This window comes from Hyla sarda, chromosome 10 (genome assembly GCF_029499605.1).
Source record: "Hyla sarda isolate aHylSar1 chromosome 10, aHylSar1.hap1, whole genome shotgun sequence".
In the NCBI taxonomy this organism is placed as follows: Eukaryota; Metazoa; Chordata; class Amphibia; order Anura; family Hylidae; genus Hyla; species Hyla sarda.
Window position 1 is genome coordinate 44,868,777 of NC_079198.1, and position 20,153 is coordinate 44,888,929.

At 44.8% G+C, this 20,153-nt stretch overlaps 1 protein-coding gene across 4 annotated transcripts in view; it reads left to right on the forward strand.

Annotated features, from left to right (window-relative positions):
• NHERF4 (NHERF family PDZ scaffold protein 4) overlaps positions 1-20,153 on the forward strand; it is an 818,185-nt gene that overhangs the window by 623,108 nt on the left and 174,924 nt on the right. For all 4 annotated transcript variants that reach the window (XM_056543464.1, XM_056543466.1, XM_056543465.1 and 1 more), the window contains one exon: positions 3,041-3,242. In XM_056543464.1, the coding sequence (XP_056399439.1) occupies positions 3,041-3,242 (202 nt within the window). The remainder of the gene's footprint in view (positions 1-3,040; positions 3,243-20,153) is intronic.

The following is a 20,153-nucleotide window of genomic DNA, read 5'->3' on the forward strand; positions in this document are numbered from 1 at the left end:
TCGTCCCTCATACACCCTAAACTTGAGAGTGTACCCGGAGGTACTCTCACAAAGTTTATATAGCTTCACGCCATATCGTGCCCGCTTCGAGGGAATATACTGGCGGAAGATGAGTCTCCCCTTAAAACTGATGAGAGACTCATCTACAGAGAGCTCCCTAAGCGGTACATAGGCCTCCAAAAATTTGGCCCCAAAGTGATCGATGACCGGCCTCGCTGTGTAAAGCCGGTCATAGGTGGGATCACTTCGGGGTGGACATACCGCATTATCTGCGTAAAGCAGGCATTGCCAAATGGCCTCGAACCGCTTCCGTGCCATGACATGGCATGACATGACATTTTGGGGCCTTAGAAGGGGTTAATTTTTTATATTATAAATAACAATAAAGGTCTTTTAGGGGAGGGTATCTAGTAAGGGTTTATCCCCGCGAGGGGCAACCCCTTAAAGGTTGTTTAGTATTACATTACCCTAAGACCCTCAGGGACGCATTTATGTTTTCATTCATCTTTGAAGAGCACAGGGCGCCAGAGGCGAATTTGCCAATCTTGGTGTTCAATGGCAATTGCCAAACATACTGCACGGTGTTGGGCTGTAAGCACAACCCCCACCTGTGGACTTTGGGTCCTCATATCACTCTCATGGAGTCTGTTTCTGACCGTTTGAGTGGACACATGCACATTTGTGGCCTGCTGGAGGTCATTTTGCAGGGCTCTGGCAGTGCTCCTCCTGCTCCTCCTTGCACAAAGGCGGAGGTAGCGGTCCTGCTGCTGGGTTGTTGCCCTCCTACGGCCTCCTTCATGTCTCCTGATGTACTGGCCTGTCTCCTGGTAGCGTCTCCATGCTCTGGACACTACGCTGACAGACACAGCAAACCTTATTGCCACAGATCGCATTGATGTGCCATCCGGGATGAGCTGCACTACCTGAGCAACTTGTGTGGGTTGTAGACTCCGTCTCATTCTACCACTAGAGTGAAAGCACAGCTAGCATTCAAAAGTGACCAAAACATCAGCAAGGAAGCATAGGAACTGATAAGTGTTCCGTGGTCACCAACTGCAGAACCACTCATTAATTGGTGATGTCTTGCTAATTGCCTATAATTTCCCCCTGTTGTCTGTTCCGTTTGCACAACAGCATATGAAATTGATTGTCAATCAGTGTGTGATTTCACAGAACTGTGATTGACTTGAAGTTATATTGTGTTGTTTTAGTGTTCCCTTTACTTTTTGAGCAGTGTATTTCCCTGTGTACTGCCTTTGACAGTGTGCTATATCATGTAGAAGTAGATCCAGTTTTCCATGTTTTGTAAGTATCCTTCTTTTTAGGTATTTTAATTATGTGTGATGTCACTTGCACGTGACCTTGCATAGCTATATATGCTTGTTCTTTTTGTATATAGTTAGCCATTTGTAAGGATCAAGTTTGATCTGAAACACGTCAGTGGTTTGTATCCTGCCCATATGTTCCTGAACATGCTCCAATAAAGTGTTCTTCATTTTAACTGCACTTCAAGAGCTGGAACGTGCTTTTTCCCCATTGGGGACCCCCATTAGCTGCTATGGTGCCTGTTGGTCTAGACGTAAGTCACCTTGCTAGTGCCAGTTAAAGAGGCCCTAAACACCCCCTCTCCCTTCCCCTTAGGGCAGGTGAGGCTCTGGCTTCCCTAAAAAGTAGCTACCTAGCCCTTTAATGTTTAGTTCTTGTGATGAGAGAGGGTGGGGGGGGGAGGGAGGTGTGTTTGCAGCCCTGAGGGGCTCACAGCCTGACCCTCTGCTACATACATTACCCCACTAAGGAGCCTTTATACACTGCTCCGAGCTAGCTTCTCTAAAATGTAAGTACAATTATCTGTGTGTGTAATATGCAAATGTATGTGTAATTAATTCTGTATGTGTGTATGATACTTGTACTGTATAAGTGGGGTCAGTAGGCAAAGAGGGTGGAAGACAGAACTGGACTCATCCGCTGTGCAGGCAACCATGTGGAGGGCCACTCCAGAAATTCACAAGGCAAAAAGTTTCACGGTCATAGCACCAATTTGAAGGCTCTGGTTTAATTCAAAGCTGTAGATTTATTTGTTCTCCCAAACCAGGGCCTCCGTTTTTGGTGCTCTGGCCGTGGAACTATTTGATTGTGGGTTCAGTAAGTAGTATAAATTCATATGTTTGGTGAGTATATAGTATACATTCATAATTGGGGCCAGTATTTGGTATAAATTCATACAATATAAGGGGCCTGTATATAGTATAAATTCATATGTGGGTCAGTATATAGTACTGTATTAAAAGATTTATTTAAATCAAATACATTTTTATCAAATTTATTTAAATCAATTTTATTGTATGTGGGTAAGGCATCTATACAAGTGTGGTTCGCACATGCCTTTGGGTCTCATGAGTTCTCAGTCCACCCATCTTTCTTGTTGAAGTGAAGTATAGATTTGGAACCATTTCATAGCTCCTTGCATACCTTTGGATTGAAATCTCTCTGTCATATGGCATTAACACAAATGGTCACAGTTTTTAAAATGATTGTGAAATGCAGTATATTTTTACAGCCAATGGCCATGAAAAATTTGTTTTAAAATCATGCTGATTTGCTGGAAAAACTCACAATTTACGGAATGTATTACCTTTGCATACACTACTGATTTAAAGAAGTCCCATGCCTGGAAGTACAAAAAAACATATCCCCTATCCACAGGGCGAGGGTCGTGACACACCATTCTGGGGGAGAGCTGAGGCTCTGTACAGTAAATTGCGGGGTGCCACATCGGTCGGACCCCCCGCAATCTAAAACGTATCCCTCATTCTGTGGATAAGTTTTTCTGTACTTCTAGGCATGGGACTTCTCCTTCTAAGAAAAACAGTGTTTAACTGATAGGTACACTTTACAAAACTATTGTCACAAAACACTGTTATCTTTTGTAAGACTGCTTTTGCATTGTTCTGTGGTTTCCATTTCAAAAGGGAACTATTATACAGGTGTAAACATATTCTAAATATGTATATAAAATATATTTTACTCTTGTCCTTTACAGTTACAGCAAAGTGGTTCTCGTGCAGTCCTCTTAGTTCTAGAATCATCTGCCTGGGCCATGTATGAATCTTGTGGCATAAAACCAAGCATAGCATTTGCTGATACATCTTCCTTACCCTACCAACCACAGAAGCTTTATTTGGTGCGATGCCACCAGGGATATGGTTTCCTTTTGAGGCAAGAGAGATGTGTAGGAGGGCAAGGTAAGCAAATCGAGGTAAAGAAAAACTGATTTCAGGTATGGAAAATGCATAAGTCCCACAGCTGTCACTAAGCAACAGTCAATGTGCGTGTTTTTGTGTGTGTGTGTGTGTGTGGGGGGGGGGCTGGGATGGGGATTCTGTGCTTAAAACAAGTCACTAGGGATGAAAGGGACGAATCTAATCCAAATTCGTTACGGATGTCAGGAAAAATTTGCTTCACAACGAATCCGAATATCGCCATGATTTGATCACACAAATCGCTTCATTAAACTCCATTTAGTGCAGTCCAGACTTCAGGGCATCTAAATGGCGGATCCTCATATGAGGACATGGGGCAAGGAACTCTGGGAAGGCGGCAAGGCGGGATGACCCTGAATCACATGCAGCCTTTCAGCAGCCAGCCACCCCCATGATTTCACAGCCTTATATAATCGGCAGCCATATTGCGACCATTCAAATCAGCGTTTTAATTCAGAAAGAGCGTTTCACTGCAGGGGGAGAGAGAGCATTGTCTGTGTTGCACAGAAAAACAGCTTTACAGCAGCGATTCACCACAAGCCCAAATCACTGCATAAAAGCACTGACAGAGAGAGACAGAGAGGGGAAGTACACTTTTGGTGTAATACACAGCAACTCCACTGCTGCAGTGGGGTGTACAGCAACTCTAAAGCTTAGGCAGAGCAGTAAAAGCCATTGTCACCTGCTATTAGTGCCTAATAGTACTGTACTGGGCTCTACTACACAGCGATTCTGTACTGCTGCAGTTGTTTGTACAACAGCTGTAAAGCTAACAAGGGCCAGTTATGGTGAGCATGGTGTCCAGCTATCATAAGTGTAAACTGTAGGTACACCTATGTGGTGTGTTTTTTTTTTTTTCCTGAAAAACTAATTTGGGCCTAGTTACTGTGAAAGGCCAGCCAAAGCTACACCCTTGTTTCTGTAACCTTATACAGTTTTAAGCTGAGTGTACTGACCTCCAGTAGGTACATATGTTCTTCCCATGCTGATGCCAGCTCCAGGCTGTCTCATTCTATCACCATATGTTCTCCTATGTTGATGCCTGCTCCAGGCTGTCTCTTTCTGCCACCACATGTTCTCCTCATGCTGATGCCACCTCTAGGCTGTCTCATTCTGCCACCATATGTTCTCCTCATGCTACCGCCAACTCCAGGCTGTATCATTCAGCCACTATATGGTCTCCTCTTACTGTGGCCAACTCCAGGCTGTGTCATACAGCCACTATATGGTCTCCTCATGCTTTCGCCACCTCCACGCTGAGTCAATCAGCCACTATATGGTCTCCTCATGCTGCCGCCACCTTCAGGCTGTGTCATTCAGCTACTATATGGTCTTCTCTTGCTGCCGCCAACTCCAGGCTGTGTCATTCTGCCAGATTATGATCTCCTAATGCTGCTGCCACCTCCAGGCTGTGTCACTGTGCCGCCATGTAGTCTCCTCATGCTACTGGCACATTAAATCTGGTGCACGGAGCGAATTCCGATCTATGCCGGATGACAGGACACCCGCCTTCGTTCATGTCTATGGAAGAAGGCGTGAAGGCTACATACTAGCTGTCACGTCTCCTCCCATAGACAATAATGGAGGGGGCGTGGCAGGATGTCACGAACACAGAAGCTCCAAGCATCCGTGTTACATAGTTAGTTAGTACGGTTGAAAAAAGACATACGTCCATCAAGTTCAACCAGAGAATTGAAGGGTAGGGGTGTGGCGCGATATTGGGGTAGGGATTTTATATTTCTTCATAAGCATTAATGTTATTTTGTTCCAGGAATGTATTTAACCCTGTTTTAAAGCTGTTAAATTTTCCTGCTGTGACCAGTTCCTGAGGTAGACTGTTTCATAAATTCACAGTTCTTATGGTAAAGAAGGCGTGTCGCCCCTTGAGACTAAACCTTTTCTTCTCCAGACGGAGGGAGTGCCCCCTCGTTCTTTGGGGGGGTTTAACCTGGAACAGTTTTTCTCCATATTTTTTGTATGGGCCATTAATATACTTATATTCATTTATCATATCCCCCCTTAAACGTCTCTTCTCAAGACTAAACAATTGTAACTCCTTTAATCGCTCCTCATAGCTAAGATGTTCCATGCCCCATATTAGTTTAGTCACACGTCTCTGCACCCTTTCCAGCTCCACAGTGTCCCTTTTATGGACTGGTGCCCAAAACTGAACAGCATATTCCAGGTGAGGCCGTACCAATGCGTTATAAAGGGGGAGTATTATGTCCCTGTCCCTCGAGTCCATGCCTCTTTTTATACATGACAATATCCTGCGGCCTTGAAGCAGCAGCCTGACATTGCATGCTATTCTGTAGTCTGTGATCTACAAGTACACCCAGATCCTTCTCTACCAGTGACTCTGCCAGTTTAATCCCCCCTAAGACATACGACGCATGCATGTTATTAGTACCCAGATGCATAACTTTACATTTATCCATATTGAACCTAATTTGCCAAGTGGATGCCCAGACACTTAGTCTATCCAAGTCATCTTGTAACCTATACACATCCTCTATAGACTGTACCGTGCTACAAAGCTTGGTGTCATCTGCAAAGATAGAAACAGAGCAGTTAATGCCATCCTCTATATCATTGATAAATAAATTAAACAACAGTGGGCCCGGTACTGAACCTTGGGGTACACCACTAATAACCGGGGACCAATCAGAGTACGAATCATTGACCACCACTCTCTGGGTATGATCCATGAGCCAGTGTTTAATCTAGTTACAAACTAAAGTTTACAAACCCAAAGACCTTAACTTACCTGTCGGACGTCTGTGAGGGACAGTATCAAATGCTTTAGCAAAATTCAGAAACACTATATGCACAGCCATTCCTCTGTCAAGTGTGGTGGCCCTTGGGGGGTGTATGGTAGTTGGGGTGTTGTTTCGGTAAATGAGGGGTTAATGTTAACCCTATAGTTCGTGACACCAGGCTGAGGGCTAGTATGCTGAGGTAATTCTCCGACCTATCGCCGCCCTTCCCAGTAACGATAGGTGCATATACAAAATGACTGAAGGTCCACAAGGTAGTTGAACTTGAACAAACTTTACTGAAAGGCTTGCGGGACATCCAATGCACAATAACAGTCTCAGGAATACAGTCTCTATATAGTGCAATGACTGACAGTTGTTGCGGACCTTGACTTTTAGATACAGTCTCTGAATTTAGGGTAATATTTGCAGATCCGTCCGGATTTAGGGGATAGATAAGGTCCGGTGATTATGCAGAGTGCTTAGGGATTGATACACTCTCATTTTAGACTCGATCAGCCATTGCCACAAGGCTCGGACCTAACTCACTGCGGGAGATAGCTGTACAGGTCCTTCCTCGTCAGGAGCGCAGGAGCAAAGGGGAAGAGCAATGGCCGCCGCTCCCTTATATTGGCAGGGGCAAGGCAGTTTTGGATTGGTCCCAGTAACTGTCACTCACCGTTACAAGGAGTGATGGGTAGAATACGTCACAGGAACCTCCAAAGGTTCTAAAGCAAAAACCATAGAGTTTTCCTGATCACGTGACCCGCAGGTACTGCCACGCTGCACACAGGTAATGAACTAAAGAATGCAAGGAAGAAACGGCACTCCAGGGATTATAATCCAAGAAATAATTTATTCACCCATCAGTGAGATGCAATGTTTCGATCCACAATCCGGATCTTTATCAAGCATGGTGATAAAGTGTAACAAGCCAGTATTTATATGGTATCACATGATGACATCATATCCTTCAGAGGGTGTGGCCACCCATGTAAACACAAACTAATTAAGAATATAATGCTTAATCAACATAAAATAATACATAGTCCACCAGACCTAGTGTTAATGTAATCATGCACCTAATATATACAGTGAAAATCCACCTATATAAGTGTATGTGATAAGATTTCTGACCTCCGATATCCAACTTTCCGGTCCCCTTCACTTACCACCATATCCGGAACGTCATTACCGGAAACATGCGGCCTGTGTTTGTACACAAACACTCTGCGCAGATGCGGATGGCCGCTCGCGATCGCAACGGGCCGCCGCTATTCGCCCGCATAGTCAGCAGACAAGTCACATGATCACAATCACATGACCGCATAGTCATGTGATTGTGATCATGTGACTTGTCTGCTGACTATGCGGGCGAATAGTGGCGGCCCGTCTACACATTCTTGGAGGCTAAACTGAACATTAGTATAACTCTCTATACATGAGACTATCTAGACATTAGTTCAGCTCTATATATCTTTAGCGTCAAGCTGACTAGACAACTTTATTATCTCACACATTTTATTTCTTTGCCAACGATAAGTTACCTGTAAGTACACATAAGGTTATACTGGCTAGACGAAGCTAGGTCACAGTAAGGGTGGCTGCTAGGGTCTATCGGCTACACGCTACTAACCCTCTAGAGCACTTTCAAAACAACCTAACTAGGTTATTCTTAGAATTACGTGTTTAATCCTATATTAGCAAGAGCACCTACTGGCCAGGCAGAGCATCTCACACACGCAATGAAAGAGAAGAAGAAGTGTACCTAACAGTGGCAGAAATTGGGTATCAAAATGCTACAATTCCTAAGTGTTTTCTTAAGTGAGATATTTATTTTGATGTATGTACTAGAGAAACTTGAGGTAGTACACAGTCATGTGATTGTGATCATGTGACTTGTCTGCTGACTATGCGGGCGCATAGCAGCGGCCCGTCGCGATCGCGAGCGGCCATCCGCTTCTGCGCAGAGTGTTTGTGTACAAACACAGGCCGCATGTTTCCGGTAATGACGTTCCGGATATGGTGGTAAGTGAAGGGGACCGGACAGTTGGATATCGGAAGTCAGAAATCTTATCACATACACTTATATAGGTGGATTTTCAGTGTATATATTAGGTGCATGATTACATTAACACTAGGTCTGGTGGACTATGTATTATTTTATGTTGATTATGCATTATATTATTAATTAGTTTGTGTTTACATGGGTGGCCACACCCTCTGAAGGATATGATGTCATCATGTGATACCATATAAATACTGGCTTGTTACACTTTATCACCATGCTTGATAAAGATCCGGATTGTGGATCAAAATGTTGCATCTCACTGATGGGTGATTAAATTATTTCTTGGATTATAATCCCTGGAGTGCCGCTTCTTCCTTGCATTCTTCAGTCATATGGGATCTTGAGTCGGACCCTTGGAGCCTGTGCACCCACTTCGGACTATAAGTCCTCCACTGTGCCTTACCTGTTTTTCTTTGTTCTCCAGGTAATTAACTATTTATAGACATTTATACAATCATATTTACATGCATCCTAAATAAACCATTGGCTCAATAACTATCTAGATGAGAGGTGACCAGGGGTGAACTAGACAATGGGGACCCCAATGTCCTAGGGACTCTGGCTAAGGGGACCCACATACGCAGGTACCGGATAGGATGCGGTACCGGGACACCACAAACCCCCTTACTTAAGATAAGTCGACCTTGACGCCTGTCCCCTAAGACAGAGGGACTAGGACTAGAACAGGATGATCTATAAATTTGCTATACATCCTAAGTAAACATTGAACACATTTACATTCTCTGATACTCTTACTAGTATCTGGACTAGACAATAGAAATCTATCTAGACATTGGTGCTATCTAGACATGAATGCTATCTATACATTAACAAAGCTATCTATCCTTTAGTTTCTAGCTTCTTAGACATTTTCATTAAGCCTACTATACATTCTAAGCTTACTAGACAATTAGGAAGCTATCTGACATGTAGTTTCTAGCTCCTAAGACATTTTAGTAGCTCTCTACACATTCTTGGAGGCTAAACTGAACATTAGTATAACTCTCTATACATGAGACTATCTAGACATTAGTTCAGCTCTATATATCTTTAGCGTCAAGCTGACTAGACAACTTTATTATCTCACACATTTTATTTCTTTGCCAACAATGAGTTACCTGTAAGTACACATAAGGTTATACTGGCTAGCCGGAAGCTAGGTCACAGTAAGGGTGGCTGCTAGGGTCTATCGCCTACACGCTACTTACCCCTAGAGCACTTTCAAAACAACCTAACTAGGTTATTCTTAGAATTACGTGTTTAATCCTATTTTAGCAAGAGCACCTACTGGCCAGGCAAAGCATCTCACATACGCAATGAAAGAGAAGAAGTGTACCTAACAGTGGCAGAAATTGGGTATCAAAATGCTACAATTCCTAAGTGTTTTCTTAAGTGAGTTATTTATTTTGATGTATGTACTAGAGAAACTTGAGGTAGTACATTTAAGTTTGTAATCTAGGGTATTGAAAAGTGATTGGCAGAGCATTGAAGTGGGTTATCAAAGGTACTATGTGTGTAGGTACTAAATGTGAGTCCTGGTACCTTATGGGTAGTTTGCCCTGTGTAGCCCTTTGAGACCACCTCTGAGTCATCAGGAGTTACTTCACTTGAGGATCCTTCAAGAACTTTTGTCCCCGAGGGACCAGCTGGAGGGCTGGAAACAGAAGCAACATCTTCGGTTGAACTGAGGGGTTCTCTTAAGACAGGTGGAGTAGTGGCATCAATATCTGGAGCAGTAAATGGAGCAGGACTGATGTTGGGTGTAGCAACCAATGGAGGTTGACAGGGAGCAACAGCTACTGGCAACTGACTGGGTGGTGCAACCAGTAGCGGTTGGCTGGATGGAGCTGGGAACGGTATACCACAATACATGGTAGGCTGCTGAGATGGGAACAAAGGAACGTCCATAGTGGGATGAATTCCTTCTCCCGGCACATATTCTCTCATTGGCCTTGGTGGAGGTGGAGAAGAAGTAGCTGGAGGATCAGGAGGAGTAGGAGGAGATGGGCCAAGCATATCTTCTTTCAGGCACACTTTTATCCTATTCCGGTGGACCACCTGTGGCTCGAACCCTTCTTTTTGTATCACGTACACATCCGTTTCAGGATAAGGAACCACAGTAATGGTGTATGGTTCCATTTCCCACAAGGAGTCCAATTTATGGGCTCTAGGAAATTTTCTGAGCCACACTTTCTCTTTAAGCTGCAAGGGCTGAGCCGAAGCATGTCGATTATAATCTTTCTGCTGGCGTTCATGAACTTCACCCATTTTCTTCTCCTCAATTCTTCGTTGATGCTCTGACACCCAACCTTGGGAAGCCTGAGGAGAATTATTGAAAGGTGCCTGTATTCCTAAGGTTCGATCCTTTGGCAATTGGCCGTGTCGGCCCATCATCAGGAAAAAGGGTGTATACCCCTTAGAGCAGTGGACAGTATTGTTGTAAATTTCCAGAAGTTCAGGCAACAGCTGAGGCCACTCTTTGTGCTTTGAGACAGAGGCAGCTCTGAGCATCTGGATGAACAATTGAATGATCCTCTCGCAGAACCCATTCCCTTGGGGATGGTAGGCCATTGTCCAGAGCTTCTTGCAATCATGCAACAGGCAAAGTTCCTGGAACAACTGGGCTTCAAAGGCGGTTCCCCGATCCGTGAGGACCGATTCGGGACACCCCAGAGGTTGGATCCAATGTCGATAGAAGAGCTGAGCAGCAGTCTTGGTGGTAAGATCCTTGACAGGGACCACGACCACCCACTTGAAATAATGATCCACCATAGTTAGAGCATGACAATAGCCAGATCGAGTGGGGGCCAGCTTCAAATGATCCAAGGCAAAAATTTGATTTGGCCTTTCTGTACAGATGGGATGCAAAGGGGCTCTTGCGTCCCTCTGGTGGGTTCTTTATCACATTGCACACGGAGCACTCGGCACACCATTTCTCGATGTCTCCCCGCATCCCAATCCAGTAAAATCTCCTTCTGACGGTGATCTCTGTCTTATGGACCCCAAAGTGTCTGGATTGATCATGATAGGCATTCAGGACCATGGCTGCATCTCATCTGGGAACCACAATCTGGTGTATGCGGTCTCCGTAAACTGGGTCCAGGGAATTTCGGTAAACCAGCTCATTGTGCAGGAACAGGCGATTTCTCTGCCACCACAACCACTTTAATTCGAAGTCCCTGTGGGCCTTGCGCACCCGAGTAGGCACTTTCTTGTGGAGGCAATAGTCTAGGAGGTCCCCGATAACCCTGCTTTCATCCTGTAGTGTCTTCCAGGTGGACAGATCTTCAGGGACTTAAGGAGATTCAGGTCCGTCACCCGCCTGGGCAGTTAGAGCACTCCGGCTCACGAACCTTCGGTAGAAGGGAGGCATTTCCACATCTTCCCACACATCTTCAGCAGGAGGTGCTTCTCCCGGGGCCATGCGAGAAAGTACATCCGCATTAACATTGCTTTTTCCGCTGCGATACTTAACGTTGAAATCATAGTTGGACAACCAAGAGGCCCAACACTGTTCAAGAGCTCCCAACTTAGAAGTGTTCAAATGGGCCAAGGGGTTGTTATCAGTGTAGACCGTGAAGGGAGTAGCAGCCAGATAGTCCTTAAACTTCTCAGTAATGGCCCAGACCAGGGCCAGGAGCTCCAGCTTGAAGGAGCTATAGTTGGCATCATTCTTCTCAGCACCTCGAAGATGCCGGCTGGCATAGGCAATCACCCTCTCTTTGCCATCTTGCACTTGAGATAAGACCGCCCCCAGACCTTCAAAGCTAGCGTCTGTGTAAAAATGGAATGGCAGGCTGTAGTCAGGATACGCCAATATAGGGGGTTCCGTGAGGAGGTACTTCAGGGCTCGAAAGGCATCTTCTTGTTCTTCGGCCAACTGTATGGGAAGCCTCCCATTATAATTATCCCGGGCAGTCCCTCTCAGTAATTCGGTCAAGGGTCCAGCAATTTGAGCGAAATGGGGGATGAAGCGCCGGTAATATCCAGCAAACCCCAGGAAACTTCGGACGTCTCGCACCCTCCTGAGTGTAGGCCACTCTTTCACAGCACTCACTTTGTCTGGATAAGGCTGGACTCCTTGAGCACTGACGACATGTCCCAGATAGTGCATTTGTGGCTTTAACAAGTGACATTTGAAAGGTTTTACCTTGAGTCCATGTTGGATAAGGACTTGGAAAACTTTCAGGTGATCCAGGTGTTCCTGATATGTCCTAGAATAGACGATGACGTTATCTAAATACAACAGAACACTTTGGAAGTTAAGATGCCCCAAGCATTGCTCCATTAGACGTTGGAAAGTAGCTGGTGCATTGCACAGTCCAAAGGGCATACTTTTGAACTCGAAGAGACCCATAGGGGTCACAAATGTGGTCTTCTCTCTATCCTCTTCTGCCATTGGCACCTGCCAGTAGCCGCTCGTCAGATCCAGTGTGGAAAAATAGGCGGCCGACCAAAACGCAGTCAAGGATTCTTCGATGCGAGGGAGAGGATAGGCATCCTTATGAGTTATGTTGTTCAACTTCCGGTAATCCACGCAAAAGCGGATAGTTCCATCTTTTTTCTTCACCAGGGCAAAAGGTGCAGCCCAAGGACTCTGGCTTTCCTGAATGACATCAGCCTCTTTCATCTCCACGTGCATTTTCTTTATGGTCTGATACATCCCAGGAGCCACAGGGCGATGTCTCTCTTTAATGGGTGGATTGTCTCCAGTGAGAATCCTATGTTTGATCATGGTGGTGCTGCCAAAGTCTGTGGAGAACTTGCTGAAAGCTTCTTGATATTTCTTAGCGACCTGGATGACTCCTTCCACCTGTTCCTTGGGGGTATCTTCGCCTCCTATCTGTAGTTGGCTCCACCAAGGTTCCGCAGAATTCTGGTCAGGTCCTCGTTGAACCACTTGTGACTTCAAGACCACATCTCTGAAGTCTAAATGGTGTAGAGTAGCCACTGGGGTATACTTGGGTAGTTGGACCGCAACTTGAGAGAGATTAATAAGTCTCATTGGAACGTTCCCATTACGTACGGTTACCAGGCTTCTAGCGGCTCGCACCAAGGGACAATCTTCCAGTAGAAGGGGTTCCAAGAGCGCTTGGTAATCTTGATTTTTCACCCCGGGTCGGGCACGGCACCAAATAACTGTCTGCGTCTGTGGTTGTAGACTAACGGCTTGGATATCTTGAATCCTTACTCGACAGATTTCTCCTTGATGATTCACGAACTTCTGTTCTGCTTGGAGGATTTTGAGGTGGTGTTGGGCAGCTCGCCGGCCTGGGGATGACAGGTGAGGGAGAGATGCATGCAGTGCACAGACAATGTCATCATAACAGTGCCTCATAATATTCATAAATGAAATCAGCTGCCCCCTCATCCCTAACATTGCTGACAATCACACCCTGCCTTCCTAACACATGTTTTCCCACCTGCACCGTGGGCTCCCAGTAACCATGCCTGGGTACTGGTTTCCCGTTCCCTGCAATTACTCTAAACTCCGCTTCCTGAGGGCCACACAACCTTTTTGGGCCCCAGTCCTTTAGAAAAACTCCTGCGGAATAGTGGATACCTGAGACCCCGTATCTATCAGAGCTTGTAACCGGATACCTTCAATCATAACCTGTACATAAGGACAAGAAGCTACATACATAGACAGTACCTTCTTGTCGCTGGTTGATTCTGGACCTTCAGCCTCTACTCCTGGGGTGCGGTCCTCGACCCCAGGGGATGCCCGTTTAAAGCCCAGCATTGGCTCTTCCAGTGTCCATTCTTTTTACAATAGCTACAGACGGGTCTCTGACTCCCAGGTGGTCTTACAGGAGGGGTACCAAGGGCACCAACAGGACGAGGGTCAGCCTTCTTAGGTGGTGGTGTTGCAGATCTAGAAGCATTTGGCCATACAGCCATTTCTTTAAAGGCCTTGACTAACTGTTCAGTGTCCTGTTTAATGTCTTGTAAGTCCGCTATCCAAGGGCTAGAAGAAGGTGTTGGCGGGGCAGATTGAGAAGGGACAGGCGGCTGGGGCGCGGGCCCCAGAGATTCGGTAGCGGGGACACTAGTCTCTTCTGTCTGAGGTCCCGACTCTATTACTTTAACCACGAGTCTCTTAAAAGCTGGGAAAGCCATGTTGGGATTTTGCACGGCCAGCATCCTAAGTTGGGCCTTGTCCCATTTGTTCAGTGCCCCTTCTATAAACCGGTCCATCAGTACTCGATTGTCCTGATTGGGTGTGATGCTGTCCAACTTCTGTACCGCCTCTAATGCGCTCTGAAAAGCTACTGCACATGCTCGGAGAGTCTCACCTGGCTTCTGGCACCGTTCATAGAGTCGGAGGCGTACCTCCGAGGGAGAATGAGATTCAAACACTTGAAAAAGTCCTTCAAAAATCTGTCCCACTGTAGCTTTATCAGCCGCTGGCCAGGTGCGAAGTTCTTCCAAGGCGGGTCCCTGGAGCTGTCCCAGAAGCAGCTGTATCTGTTGATGAGGGGTGAGTGCATAAAATCCAAAGAGGCTGTAGAATTTTTCTTTAAAGTCTCTTAATGTAAAAGGGTCACCATTGTAGGTGGGAAGCACAGGATTCCCCAAGAAGACAGGTGCAGCAACAGGGGCTCCCAACACATAGAGAGAGACTGAATGTGGACTTGCTGGGTCCTGCTCCGCCTGTGATGGAGGTCTTGCTGGAATCACAGGTAGAGCACGTCTTTGTGAGGTAGAAAGTGTTGGTGAACGCGGCAACACCCTTCTGACTTGAGGTGGAGACCCCATTGGTGGGGCCACTGGAGCATCGCCCCCTTGCTGTTCAGATGGGGACTGTGGGGCTGCAGGTTCTGACATCTCTGTATTTGGTATGCTGGCCCTTTAAATAGATCTTGAATTCCTAGGTCCCAAAGAGATACGCAGTTGTTCTCTAATCTGGAACTTGAGAGTGTAGATTTCAAATTTGAGAGCGGTGACCTGAAACTCAACAGCCTTTAATTGAAATTTGATTGCGTTGATAAGCAGCTGAAGCAACTCTATATAGCACTTCAATTCGGCAATCTGATGTCTCAGAGTCCCGTACTGTTCCGGCTTCTAGCCCATTGTCGCACTCTGCGCCTTTTCTCGCACTGAACTGTCTCTCTTTGTTGGTTTCTGGCACTAGACTCCAACAAAATGGCCGCTGCGGCACCGAGAGCTTCGGTGGGCGGAGTCTATGGATCACGTGCGCAGGGATGTCCTGCGCTAACTTGCAGCTCCGCTGTACTATTCGCCTCCCGCTTACTTTACATGCACACCTCCTCCACACAGCACCGTGTGCGCAACCCCTTACTCCGGAGTATAAGTCACAGTACATGAACAAAGTTCGTTTTCTGGGGGGGAGTACACTTTCACTAGTGGCAACTGTAGTAGGCACAAACCCGTATCCTGTTCGTGCAACACCAAAAAGGCTTTGTGGTAGCCCTTGGGGGGTGTAGGGGTGTTGTTTCGGTAAATGAGGGGTTAATGTTAACCCTATAGTTCGTGATGCCAGGCTGAGGGCTAGTATGCTGAGGTCATTCTCTGGCCTATCGCCGCCCTTCCCAGTAACGATAGGTGCATATACAAAATGACTGAAGGTCCACAAGGTACTTGAACTTGAACAAACTTTACTGAAAGGCTTGCGGTACATCCAATGCACAATAACAGTCTCAGGAATACAGTCTCTATATAGTGCAATGACTGACAGTTGTTGCGGACCTTGACTTTTAGATACAGTCTCTGAATTTGAGGTAATATTTGCAGATCCGTCTGGATTTAGGGGATAGATAAGGTCCGGTGATCATGCAGAGTGCTTAGGGATTTATACACTCTCAATTTAGACTCGATCAGCCATTGCCGCAAGGCTCGGGCCTAACTCACTGCGGGAGATAGCTGTACAGGTCCTTCCTCGTCAGGAGCGCCGGAGCAAAGAGGAAGAGCAATGACCGGGACACCACACAAGGCTTCAACTCACATCTTCATAAAAACAAATTAGATTGGTTTGACAACTTCTATCCTTAGTAAACCCATGCTGGCTATCAATTATAATACAATTATCCCCTATGTATTCCTGTATGTAATCCCTTGTAAGTCCTTCAAACAATTTACCCACAATGCACGTTAAACTTACCGATCTATAGCTTCCTGGGGAAGACCTAGAGCCCTTTTTGAAGATTGGCACCACATTTGCCTTGTGCCAGTCCCTTGGCACAATACCAGACACCAGTGAATCTCTAAATATCATGAACAGGGGTACAGATATTACTGAACTTAGTTCTCTAAGAACTCTTGGGTGCAATCCATCTGGCCCTGGAGATTTGCTTACATTTATATTACGTAGCTTACCTTGTACCATTTCTACATTAAGCCAGTTCAGTACATTACATGATGTGTTACCAGCACTGACCTGTCCAATGTCAGCTCCTTCTTCCTTAGTATATACAAAACTAAAGAACCCATTCAGTAGCTCTGCTTTCTCTTTATCACCTGTGACAACCTCCCCATTATCAATATTAAGGGGTCCTACATGCTCTGTCCTCGTTTTTTTTGCATTTATATATCTAAAAAAATATTTAGGATTAGTTTTGCTTTCTTTGGCCACCTGTCTCTCATTTAGAATGTTTGCTGTTTTTATTACATTTTTACATATTTTATTAAGCTCCTTGTACTGTTTAAATGTTATAGCTGACCCATCAGATTTATATTTTTTTAAAGCTATTCTTTTGTTGGTTATTGCTCTTTTAACATCATTTGTCAGCCATGTAGGATTTAGTTTTAATCATTTATATTTGTTCCCCTTTGGTATATATTTAGCTGTATAGTTATTTAGAGTTGAATTAAAGATGTCCCATTTACCTTCTTTATCAGTATTTGACAACACCTCCCCCCAGTCTATGTGCTGTAGTGCAGCTCTCAGCCCAGGGAAGTTTGCCTTCCCCGCCTGTCTTTGTTTTCTACATTTTAAGTCAAAAGTAACTATATTGTGGTCGCTATTCCCGTACAGTTACATTACCAACCAGCTCTGCGTTGTTGCAAATGATCAGATCCAACAAGGATCACTTCTTGTTGGGTCCTCCACAAACTGGCCCATAAAATTATCCTGCAATAAATTTAGGAATTGTCGTCTCTTTGTAGTTTTAGCCAACCCCGGACCCCAATCTATATCTGAATAGTTAAAATCTCCCATTATTACTAGAGGAGATGAGCGAACTTTTCAAAAATTCGATTCGGCTGATTCGCCGAATTTTCCCGAAAAGTTTGTTTCGATCTGAATTTATTTGCGGCGAATCAAAGTTAAAAAATTTCTAGCCTACATACAGCCTCTATAGGGGTATAGAACACTTTGCTGTGTCCTAAAACGCATATGGAGTGTGCTGGGGTAGTGAAATAATACTGTTATTCAGAATAGCATGCAGATTACCGGCATCACTCTTAGAATCACTGCCGCACAGCAGCACAATGACAGAGCCTGGAGGTGGCATCAGTGTCAGGAGACCATATAGTGACTGAATGACATAGCGTGGACATGTTGGCAGCAAGAGGAGACCATTTAGTGGCTGAATGGCACAGCATGGAGTTGGCTGATGCACTAGTACACTACACACCAGGGCTTCACAATCCCCCCCCCCCAAAAAAAAAAAAAAACAACAACACAATATATGACATTTTTGTCAAAGATTTCTCATTGGTAGCACCCGCTATCCAAAAATTTGAAATTTCCAAACCCAGGCCCCACCTCTTCGGCATCAGGAACCCATATATTGCCTGAAGTACACAGCCTGGAGTTGGCTGATGCACCAGTACACGCCCGGGCTTCACAATGCCCTCCAAAAAACAACAACATTTTAGACATTTTTTTAAGACATACCTTTGTGTAAGAACAAGCACATATCCAACAGTTCACAAGACTCTATAATGTGGACCACCCAAAGACATTATTCTCAAAAATAATAAACCACACAATGTTTGAATTATTTTTTACAAAAACTAATTCAATATGTGTGTAAGCGGATCTGTCTCCAAAGGATCAGATCACCAAAGGACTTTTTTCAGCCAAAATGATGAAGCAGAGTTAATTCCTGTCCGTATTTTTTTTTTTCATTAAAAAAAATCACACGCAACAAGCGTTCCGTTTTGTAACGATTAGCATTTTGGAAAATTCTATTTTATTACTGATAAAATTATCAGTAGATAAAAATAAAAAAAAACACTTCCCAAGAGTGTTTAATTACCCCCTACATTGCACCAGGAGCAGTCGTACCTTTGCACGATGAATTGCGAGATCGAGCAATACCAGGTGTGTTATGCCCTCTGATTTCTGGGGCCGCAGGCGCGCGCCACTGAACGGATTAGCGTGTCTCTATCTTTCCTCGACCGGTGCTGGTAACCCCCTAACTCCCTGAAAGGTAAGCTGCCGCGAAGCAGGTGGTCTACTCCGGGCATTTTTGGCTCCAGAATTTCCACTACTGCCACACCACGCTGACTGCCAACCGTGCTACCGCCTTGTTGACTCAAGGGCAACCTGCAACTCTCTTCTCCCGATGATGAACCCCCCTTCTCCTGAGATCGAGCAATAACAGGTGTGTTATGCCCTCAGATGTCCGGGGCCACAGGCACGCTCCACTGAACGGATTAGGGTGTGTCCATCGTTTTTTTGTAGCACCCGCAATCTAAAAATTTTAAATTCCCAGACCCAGGCCCCACCTCTGCGGCATCAGGAACCAATTTATTGCCTGGAGGACACAGCCTGGAGTTGGCTGATTCACCAGTACACACAGGGCTTCACAATCCGCCCCAAAATCAACAAAATTGTATAATTATTTTTTTTAATTTGCAACTTTGTGTAAACACAAGCGCATATCCAACATTTCAGAAGACTCTATAAGGCAGGACGGTGGACCACCCAAAGACTTTATTCTCAAAAATAATGAACCACACAATTGTTGATTTTTTTTTTAAAAATTGAAATTCCTAGACCCAGGCCCCACCTTAGCTGCATCAGTAACCCATAGATTGCCTGAAAGACACAGCCTGGAGTTGGCTGATGCACGAGTACACACCCGGGCTTCACAATCCACCCCAAAAAAACGCAAATGTTTTTGAAATTGTCTGACAAAATACCTTTTTGTTAAAACAAGCGCATATACAGCAGTTCAGAAGACTCTATAATGCAGGACGGTGGACCACCCAAAGACATTCTTCTATAATATAATAAAACAGACAATATGTTCACATTTTTTTAAATAATCGAAATTCCAGGACCAAGGCCCCACCTCTGCTGCATCAGTAACCCACATATTACCTAACGGACACAGACTGGAGTTGACTGATGCACGAGTACACACTACACACCCGTCATCCGGGCTTCACAATCCACCCCAAAAAAACGCAAAATTTTATCGAAATTGTCGGACAAAATACCTTTTTTTTTAAAAAAACAAGCGCATATACAGCAGTTCAGAAGACTCTATACTGCAGGATGGTGGACCACCCAAAGACATTCTTCTCAAAAATAAAATACCACACAATGTTTGAAATTTGGTTAAAAAAAATTATTACATGTGTGTAAGTGCATCTGTCTCCAAAAAATCAGATGGCAAAAGGATTCTAATAGCCAAAAATGATTAAGCAGAGTTAATCCCTCATACATTAATCCATGTATTTTTTATTTTTTTTTCATTAAAAAATCACACGCAACAAGCGTTCCGTTGTGTAATGGTTAGCATTCTGCAAAATTCAATTTTATTACTGATAAAATTACCAGTAAATTTAACAATAACACTACCCAAGAGATTTTAATTACCCCATACATTGCACCAGGAGCAGTCAGGAGTAGGCCTCAGCAGTGCCCAAGAGGCTTTAATAACCCCTTACCTTGCCCGATCAATTGCAAGATCAAGCAATAACAGGTGTGTTCGTGATAGGGATCTGTGATTGCAATTATTGAATCTTAAGACGAGGAATTACCAGTAAGTGAGGGTCTTAAGCTGGCGTTTATTAAGTCCCTGCCCTTTGTACACACCGCCCGTCGCTATAAGCGATTAGATTAGTTAGTGAGTTGGTTAGTGAGGTCCT